General features: G+C 39.1%; 1 protein-coding gene and 1 non-coding gene across 2 annotated transcripts in view; both read left to right on the plus strand.

The window, feature by feature from the left end:
• Positions 1–57: 57 nt before the first annotated feature.
• Positions 58–9,667, plus strand: part of kif14 (kinesin family member 14) — an 18,041-nt gene continuing 8,431 nt past the window's right edge. The window contains exons 1-17 of the mRNA XM_058401800.1: positions 58–1,272; positions 1,388–1,642; positions 1,806–1,893; positions 3,349–3,447; positions 3,839–3,891; positions 3,983–4,013; positions 4,632–4,739; positions 4,841–4,957; positions 5,092–5,210; positions 6,433–6,605; positions 6,845–6,992; positions 7,071–7,134; positions 7,241–7,425; positions 8,514–8,616; positions 8,700–8,854; positions 9,290–9,437; positions 9,525–9,667. The exon at positions 9,525–9,667 is cut by the window's right edge and continues 10 nt beyond it. Of these exons, the coding sequence (XP_058257783.1) occupies positions 410–1,272; positions 1,388–1,642; positions 1,806–1,893; positions 3,349–3,447; positions 3,839–3,891; positions 3,983–4,013; positions 4,632–4,739; positions 4,841–4,957; positions 5,092–5,210; positions 6,433–6,605; positions 6,845–6,992; positions 7,071–7,134; positions 7,241–7,425; positions 8,514–8,616; positions 8,700–8,854; positions 9,290–9,437; positions 9,525–9,667 (2,852 nt within the window). The 5' untranslated portion in view covers positions 58–409. The remainder of the gene's footprint in view (positions 1,273–1,387; positions 1,643–1,805; positions 1,894–3,348; positions 3,448–3,838; positions 3,892–3,982; positions 4,014–4,631; positions 4,740–4,840; positions 4,958–5,091; positions 5,211–6,432; positions 6,606–6,844; positions 6,993–7,070; positions 7,135–7,240; positions 7,426–8,513; positions 8,617–8,699; positions 8,855–9,289; positions 9,438–9,524) is intronic.
• On the plus strand, positions 5,379–5,497 carry LOC131360979 (5S ribosomal RNA). Its single transcript, XR_009205934.1, has one exon. It is a non-coding gene; the product is annotated as a 5S ribosomal RNA (ribosomal RNA).

Here is a 9,667-nt window from a genome sequence, read left to right on the forward strand (position 1 = left end):
CTTGACGTCACCACCCCGGGCAGACCAATCGTGTTCCTCTAGTGTGGTTTGAATTGAAGCGGCAAGATGGCGGCGTAGGCAAGAGAAACTTTTTTGGGTGTAAAAGGTAAACAAAGCCTTTAAGTCTGTTTTCCGTAAGAACGCGATCGTATTGAGGTTTATATACACAGTCTTTTAGCTTTATTTTATTAGGTGACGGAGCTGACAATCTTCAAAGTCGGACGAGTTTAATAAATATATAAAGTTGTACGTTAGTGACAGTTAGGAGCAGTCGGATGGTTTAAGATTCTCCAGCATGACTGAAAGGAAAAATATGTCATGAAGTTGCATTTTTGATCCAACAAAAAGCGCATATTATTTACTGAATTGCTAACTAGAAGTGACAGAAAGCACTGGAGAAGGGGGGGAAATGGATAACCAGGAAGTATCCTCTCTGGGTAACTCTAAAGAGATCAACAAGACCTATATAATATCCACCCTGACAAACAGACGTGATGAAGCCTCCAGTGCAAGTCGTCTCACTCTGCAAAGAAGAAACACCAACAACAAAAGCACAGTGGCTGGTGATCAGGAAGCATCTGAAAATACCGAGAACCTACAAAGTGATGGGAAACGGTTAACTTTACAGAGGAGAACCAGAGCAGGAGCAGGGTCCACTGGTAAAGCATCTCATCCACACACATCCACCATGACTGAGAAACGAGCATGGACTAGTGCAAAAGTTCTGTCCGAGCCAAACAGCCGGACAGGTTCAGTTCCTCCTCTGCGATCTGCCAGTCTGAGAGAAAGAGGACTGAAAAACAGCACGAAAGATGCAATCAAGCCCGTAAGCACACCTGTAAAGTGTATAGAGAAAGCAAAGAGCACGGACAGAGAACAGAAAACAGTCTCAACCCCGACCGGGAAAACCCAGTTTGAAAGAATAAGCGTGAAGAAAGAAGTTTTTGAAAAATTATCTGCGAAAGATCAGCCGAAACTATTAAAACAAACAGGTGTTGAAAGGCTTAAGCAATCGAGCGCCGACTTAACGAGCCAAGGTTCAGCCAATAAGAAGTTTCCGATTATCAGTCAAAACCGGAGCACGATATCCAGCATGAGAAAGACCACAACTCAACCTTCTACAGTTCTCAACACGAAGTCTAAACCTCCTCCATGTGAAACACTGGTTTCTGCTGAATCTGTCAATCAAACTGCAGCTTTATCGTCTAAAGAGCTGAAGATGGAAAACAGTGCAGTGACTGTGGCAGTTCGAGTCAGACCCTTCAGTCACAGGTAAAAAAAAAAAAACAATACTACACGTAACCTTTCTTTGTTAAGTATTCCTTTAATAATTGGATTATTAGTGAGTTTTATTATTTATGTTTCTCATTTGTTGCTTGTAATGCAGGGAAAAGAATGAGAATGCCCGCCAGGTGATTTTCATGAAGAACCACGAGACTGTAGTTCATCATCCTGACACCAAACAGATGTACACCTTCTATTTTGACTTCTCCTTCTACTCGGCTGAGGAAACGGACCCGGATTTCGCTTGTCAGCAGACGATTTATGAAAAGTTGGCTAGACCCTTACTTGAAAGAGCATTTGAAGGCTTTAACACCTGCCTTTTTGCATATGGGCAAACGGGTTCGGGAAAATCCTACACGTAAGTTACCGTTTTGCATCCATTTTAAAAACAACTAAAGAAACTAGGAACAGCAGACAAAGTGGTTTAATATAACAGCCTGTTTGCCATTGTGCATGTGATACAATCAGTCTTCTAATCAAAGACAAATTCTAAAATAAATGTGATCCATGTCCTATTCCAGTATGATGGGTTTTGGTGAGGAGGCTGGAGTGATACCCAGATTCTGCGAGGAGCTTTTTGCACGGGTGTCCAGTGCTGACAAAAATGAGGTGAGTTCTTTACATTTCAAGTTCTCAGCTCATATACATCAAATTTTATGAGCTTGACTGACTAATGTAACATTGTCAGGTCCCTGGTGTCAGAAACTCTTTTTATACACTTTTCTGGCCACAAGCTTCAGATTGTTGAAGGCTGCAGCCTTATCGGCTGAAGAAGAATCCCATTACTAAATGTTATTTAAGAGGTTTTAATTTATTTTATTTTTCTGAAAATGGTCTCTCTGACACCAGAAAAAGCGTATGTCAGACTTGTCTTTATTGACTTTGTAGCAAATCCTAGACATCTGTCTTATAAAGACTACTATGTCCCTAACAGATGCTAGCTAGCACGTTCATCAAACATGTCATCAAATTAATAGGCTACAGCTTGCCGAGATTATGTTCACACCTTAATGGGGTCATGAAGGGTTAATACCTGAGCAGATGAACAAAACTGAAGCAACATAATGCTTTTAACTTCCAGGTATAAACCTAAATTGCTTTTGTGTGTTTTTTTTCATCCAGATTACTTTAAAGCTCATAGTAACATGCTTCTGAGTCTTTAAAAGAGCTGTGATCCTAAAGAACTGTTATTAAATAAGCCAGTGATAGATTTGTGAAATGTGCACTCATCAGCCACAGGAACTCCTGCAGAAACCTTCATGTGGCAAAGCTGCAATGCATTAAATCATGCAGATACTGTACAGTTCAAGAGCTTCAATTAATGTTCAGATTAAACATCACAATAAGGATCTCTGTGACTTTGACAGTGTAGGCTGTATGTGCCTAATGGGTTGGTTCTAGTATTTCCCTCAAACATGAAAACTATTAATTGTTTCAGACTATTACACCCAAGAGTCTCTAGTATTTATACAGAATGGTTTGGAAAAGCAAAACCAGTCAGTGTGTGGAAATACCTTGTTTAAAAGAGAGATCAGATGAGAATGAGCATCTCAGTCTTGAGGCGGATGAGCTACAACAGCAGAAATCCACCTCGGGTTCAGCTCCTGTCAGCTAAGAATAGGAATCTGAAGCTGTCATGGGCACAGACTCACAAAAACTGGAGAGATGAAGACTGAGACATATTGTTTGATTTCAGATGAATCTAGATTTACGCTGCAACGTTCAGATGCTAGGGTCAGAATTTAGCATCAACAGCATGGACCCAACCTGCCTTGTGTCAACATTTCAGGCTGGTGGAGGTGTGAGGATGTGAGGAACATTTTCTTGTTGCTGACCACATGCACAATATGCATATTCTAAGCACAATAAGGCATTTCAAACTGCTTTCATGAATATGAACATACATATCTGTCTTTATGCTTTTTTTTATCATGGTGTATGCAGTACATCACGTGGTGTTGATTCATGAGCCATGCAGTACTCCTCGATTATCAAAACTTTCCTGGACAGTGAACAGAAACACAAAACTGAACGAAGACTCATGTTTCCAAATATTTATTACAGGTAGCTTGTCACCTGGAGATGAGCTATTTTGAGGTGTATAATGAAAAGATCCACGATTTGCTTGTGGTGAAGGATGAGCAAAACCAAAAGAAGATGCCTGTAAGTAAAACATTTTCTTTCACTCTGATCGTCAGCATCTCCTGATTTTATTTTATTGTTTTATTCGTGATTTTATTTTATGATCTGTCTCGAAACTTAGCTGTAACATGTTAGACTCTTTGTAATTTGAATGCATTTAGTCGATATCTGACGCTAAATATGAAACTAATGCTAAATTTGTGTAAACTAAATGTGACACAAAGTCTGGACTTTAGATGGAACATCTTGTAGCTTAAATTCTAACATTACTGTAAAAATCTGTTGGAGCGCTAATATATAACCTAAAGATTTAAGTAAAGGTTGACCATCTACACGGTTTTACTGTCACTCTTTATTTACTACATGCAGTTTAATAATTCAGTCATATGTACTTTGTCTTCATCTGCTGTAGTTGCGGGTCAGAGAGCACCCGACTGATGGGCCGTATGTCGCAGATCTTTCTACGTAAGGAATCCTGACCTTTAAATATCATTTTTTTCTTTCTGCTTTTAAAATTGCCCATGTTGTACATCTGTGTTTTATGTTTTTCAAACAGGAATGTGGTCAGCTCCTATGCTGATGTCCAGGTACTGTGGCATTATATTGGTTAAACAGATTATTAATTTACACAACAAGTCTTCTTTCCTTTCCTTTCCTTTCCTTTCCTTTCCTTTCCTTTTTTCTTTCTTTCTTTCTTTCTTTCTTTCTTTCTTTCTTTCTTTCTTTCTTTCTTTCTTTCTTTCTTTCTTTCTTTCTTTCTTTCTTTCTTTCTTTCTTTCTTTCTTTCTTTCTTTCTTTCTTTCTTTCTTTCTTTCTTTCTTTCTTTCTTTCTTTCTTTCTTTCTTTCTTTCTTTCTTTCTTTCTTTCTTTCTTTCTTTCTTTCTTTCCATTCCTTCCTTTCTTTCTTTCTTTCTTTCTTTCTTTCTTTCTTTCTTTCTTTCTTTCTTTCTTTCTTTCTTTCTTTCTTTCTTTCTTTCTTTCTTTCTTTTTCTTTCTTTCTTTCTTTCTTTCTTCCTTCCTTCTTTGGTGTTTTTCCCTTGCATCTTTCTTTTCTTAATTGCCTGCTTTTTCTTGCTGTCATGCTCATTTGCTTTCTTTCTTAATAGCTGGTCATTTCTGCTATTACTACTTTTTTTGTGGTTTTCTTTTTAGCATTTAAGAAATGTCATTAAAGATCTCCATGCTTTCTTACTCTCCCATTTCAGGCCTGGCTTGTGCTAGGAAATAAACAGCGAGCTACTGCTGCTACAGGCATGAATGACAAAAGCTCCAGATCTCACTCTGTCTTCACACTGGTCATGACCCAGACTAAGGTTAGTCATTTTTTGCAAAAACAATTTTTTTGAAGAAAATAAATAAATGAAGACACACAAAACAGTGCAGTTTAATTTGTGTTGTGTTGGTCCATATGCAGACAGAGTTAGTGGAAGGGGAAGAACATGATCACAGAATTATCAGCAGAATCAACCTGGTGGATTTAGCTGGCAGTGAGCGCTGTGCCACAGCTCAGACCAGTGGAGAACGGCTGAGGGTACGTAGACCATTACACACTTTCACCACTGTCCTCTTTTTGCACTAATTTCAGAACATTCTAAAATTCTTTTACCAGCCTGCCGAGGTTATTTCTATTCTAAATAAAAGTGATTTGCTTTTTTGTCTCATTAGGAAGGAGCAAGTATCAACAAGTCTTTGCTCACTCTGGGGAAGGTGATTTCTTCACTCTCTGAGCAAGCTCAGGGCCGAAAGAAAATCTTCATCCCTTACAGGGAGTCTGTCCTGACATGGTAAGAAATACTTTTTTAATTTTGAATTAAAGCATTTGAATTTGCTGCTCATACAGTGTCTCAGCATTTCTAGGATAGATCTGCTTGTTCACAGTGCTGTTGATTGGCTAGTCTTGCTTTGATAGAAAAATGATAATGTGTTCAGCATGACCAATTATACTCTCTATGGTTTGCGGCCATACCACTCGGAGAACGCCTGATCTCGTCTGATCTCAGAAGCTAAGCAGAGTCGGGCTTGGTTAGTACTTGTATGGGAGACCACCTGAGAATACCAGGTGCTGTAAGCTGAGCAGTGCTAGCTCAGTGGTTAAGGTGTTGGACTACTGATCGAATTTGTGAGTTTAAATCCTAGAAGCACCAAGCTGCCACTGTTAGGCATTGTTACATAACATGGCATTGTAGTTCATGTTGTTTAAAGTACCATATGAACAATAGTTTTTGTCATGGTTCTTCAAGCAGGGTCACAGGCTAGCTAGTAGATTATTAAAAGCTGTTAGAATCAAACAACCCGTATATAGAACGTCAAATAAAGTTAAACATCAGTAATAGAAGTAAGCATTCGGGAGCTACAGCAACGATAACAAGCTGCTTACGTTTGTAGACCAAGTGGGCTGAGAGTTTGTCTTCTATCTTTTTGAGCTGAGGAGGCTTCAGAAAATATTACTTCATTTCCAGTAAGGGAACATAGTGAGTATTAATGGTCTCTGGTTTCTGCAGTACATTGTGGGATTTTTTTTAGGGAGTGAACATTGCAATGCGCTGTGAGGATTTGGTGATAAAAATAGACAGAGCAAGAGAGCGAGCCCTTAAAATGGCAGATCAGTACCTTGACTACTGAGCTGATTGAGACACACCCTTAAACCCCTGGCTATCGATCACTGTCATGTGTGGGATGTGAACACATGATCTTCCAACCTGAATTAGTAAACCACTGACTAATATACATTGTCTCCCCACCAAATCTCATTATCTTATGTGTTAATATTAATCTCACAACACAACAGACCTTAATATGTTGATTAGAAAAAACACACTTCTTTACTATTTGTTTTAATGTGTAGTAAGGTCACGTAAAACTGAGTAAGTTCTACTTAAACTGTAGAGAGTCCTGCATCTGAAATGGATTTTCCCTGAACATTGTGGCTATTTCAAGTTAGTGCTAGCTTTTTTCCCCTCTTCTGTGGTGCTTGAACATGTTTGTCATTCTGTCTTTTATGTGCAGGTTACTGAAGGAAAGCCTGGGTGGCAACTCGAAGACTGCCATGATTGCAACGCTGAGTCCTGCTACAAGCAACATGGACGAGAGCCTGAGCACTCTACGCTATGCTCAGCAGGCTCGCCTCATCATCAACATAGCCAAGGTCAACGAGGACACCAATGCCAAGCTGATCAGAGGTCAGTATGCCTGTTGCCCTGCTCCCCCTGCTATCTACACACACTTCAATTATCTACCTTCTCTCCCTGCTGTTCAATTAAAGCTTGCCTTGACCCGAGTACACTTTTAGTTTCATGGCTTGGCCAGTTGTGGGGGGGTGCACAGTGCTTCTTTATTATCCTCTCAGCAGGGGGCAGTAGATGAACACAATATGTACTTCGATATACAAATCTAGCCTGTTGCTTGTGTTCAACACCAGAGCTGAAAGCAGAGGTGGAGAAGCTGCGGGCTGCCCAAATGAGTTCGCAGGGCATCGATCCAGAGAAGATGAGACAATTCCAACAGGAAATCTTTGCCCTGAAGACTCAACTCTCTCAGCAGGAACGTGAAATGGCTGAAGTGCACAGGTAATCACAAGGCACCTACTTTGTTTTTATTGGGATTGTTGTGAGATGTTTCACACGTTTTTGTTATTGTCCTTATAGAACATGGAAGGAGAAACTGGACTATGCCGAGAGGAGGAAGCGTGAAGAAACCAAAGAGCTCCAGGTTAGAGTTTGCTGTTTATTCTGGCTTCTAGCATCTAACAAGAGCTTTATTGGTCTATAATGCAGCATGCTCATATTCTCTTTTTCCCTCCCTCTCGATATATCAGCGTGTAGGCATCACATTTAAAGTGGATAACCGGCTCCCCAACCTTGTGAACCTGAATGAGGATCCTCAGCTGTCAGAGATGCTCTTATACATGATTAAGGAGGGGCAGACCAAGGTCGGCAAGCTCACATCTGAGTCAGCCCACGACATCCAGCTCTCTGGGGCCCTTATTGCTGATGAACATTGGTAAGATGCCATAATAAAACAGCATAATACCCCATCTTGGTATCAGATGCCTTGAGTTCCACAAGGACACCTGGCTATTGGGAACTTTTACTGTTGGATTCAAGAAAAGTAGTGTCTGATTGGCTCCCATGTCCTGCCTGTCATCGTATAATCTCTCGGATAAGTCTCTTAAATACACTTGTATAGAAAGCAGTGTTGGTTAAGCATTTATTAGGCACATTTAATTTAAATAAAAAACAATGACATGATTTATTATAGAATAGATTTCATTTTGTATCTTTATGAGGAAGTTCATATTGTGTTTTCATTTGATTTATACTTTTATGCATAGAATATAAAGGAAGGAATAAATGCATTAGATTAATCAAGATATTCTTCATTATATTTATTTTATTTATTCATTTCTTTGAATAAAATAGGGCTTAGAGTAGACTTCATGCTTTACACTAAACTTTATTAATTATTAATTATTTTTTGTCTGGTGGCATGTATGAGGCAAGCTATGACACCAAGAGACCAATGACCCCAGTTTTCTTTGCTATGCAATACTTGTACTTAACCCTTTCTCACTGGCATTACACTCTTGTGGAAGAATAGAAATCTACAGACTTTTCATCAGTATAAGGGAATCAATGATTTTATCATCAAATCAGTCTGACATAAGATTAGTCAGGGCACTGTTGTTTCTGTAAGTAGAGTATTGTGACTGTTTAGCTGCTGGTGACCAGGGTGATGGGAAACGGTAGGGTGTGAACCCCCAGCTGAGCAAAAAATTCACATCTCTCTAAAATAACACTGGGACAGTGATAAATGGACAGCAAATACAACTAAAGCTTTTTTTGCTAGTAAAATACTGTATACAACTGACAAAAAACATTTAAACCCATTAGGCTAGGTAAAACCCAAATGCATATACATTCTTTAAACCCTGATTGTCTGCTTTCATATCTGCCATTAACCACTGCTATAGAGTGTGACATCACAAATAAAATCAGTGTTCAGCACTGAACACTTTTTTGACTTGGAGTCAAATGTTTGAAAATTGTTCACAGAAACCTATTTATTTTTTTCCCCAATTTCTCTTTCAGTGTTATTTCCAATGTTAATGGCTCAATCAGCATCACACCCATGGAAAATGCTAAGACCTTTGTGAATGGAAACCTTGTATCTGAAACCACCATCCTCCACCACGTAAGAGAGATGCACCATGAAACCACAAACATTTAGATCAGTTATCAGCTGCCGTTTTTATTAACATTTTTCGATTTGTTAAGGGTGACCGAGTGATTCTTGGAGGAGATCACTATTTCCGCTTCAACCACCCGGCCGAGGTGCAGTCTGGAAAGCGGGTGTCCTGTTGGAGTAATGGAGATGGCCAGAAAGACTTTGAGTTCGCCAAGAATGAGCTACTTTCAGCTCAAAGAGCTCAGTGAGTTAAAAAAAAACAGTGTTTATTGTCCACTGAAATTTTCATTGCATCACATTTTTTATTTTTATTCACACTAAAAACTCCACAAAACATTTATTTGGAATCGCTTCAGTATTTTTTTACACAGAAATTGTTAGTGTATTTAGTAGCAAACCACATTTATAACATAAAATATTTAGTTCATTTAATTCATTCAGACATCACTGAGCACATTGTATCGGCAATATATATAGTTTTCAGAGAGGTGTATTGTAGCATCCTGATTTACCTGTAGCGGTAAGTTGGTGTGATTTTAAGGCTATTTAAAATAAAGCATAGACCTAAACAAGCAGTTTGCATTGCTTAGAAATAAATGCATTACCATTCATATAAGCTTATCCTTAGACAGTCATTATTATTCTGCTCCGTCTTATATTTTTATAATTGTATGTCCAGACTAGAGGCAGAGATTGAAGATGCTCGACTGAAAGCCAAAGAGGAGATGATTCAGGGCATCCAGGTGGCCAGAGAAATGGCCCAGAAAGAGTTATCCGATCAGAAGCTTCAGTATGAGAACCGGATCAAAATCCTGGAGAAAGAACTTGTATGTTAAAGCTTCTGCTCATGAGTATAACAAGCTAAGTGATTGTAGAGTTTTCTTGTAAATAAAGAAGACCTGTTTAATTTTCAGGAGGAGGAGAATGAAAAAAAACAAGCTCAGGAGCTTGAAAGGCAGAAGGTCGCAAGCAAGATGGAGGAACTGCAGACGGCGAAGTCGTTCCTGGAACAAGAAATGGTCATGCACAAGAAACGATTACAAATGGAGGCCCAGGC

The sequence above is a fragment of the Hemibagrus wyckioides genome, linkage group LG10 (genome assembly GCF_019097595.1).
Source record: "Hemibagrus wyckioides isolate EC202008001 linkage group LG10, SWU_Hwy_1.0, whole genome shotgun sequence".
NCBI lineage: Eukaryota > Metazoa > Chordata > Actinopteri > Siluriformes > Bagridae > Hemibagrus > Hemibagrus wyckioides.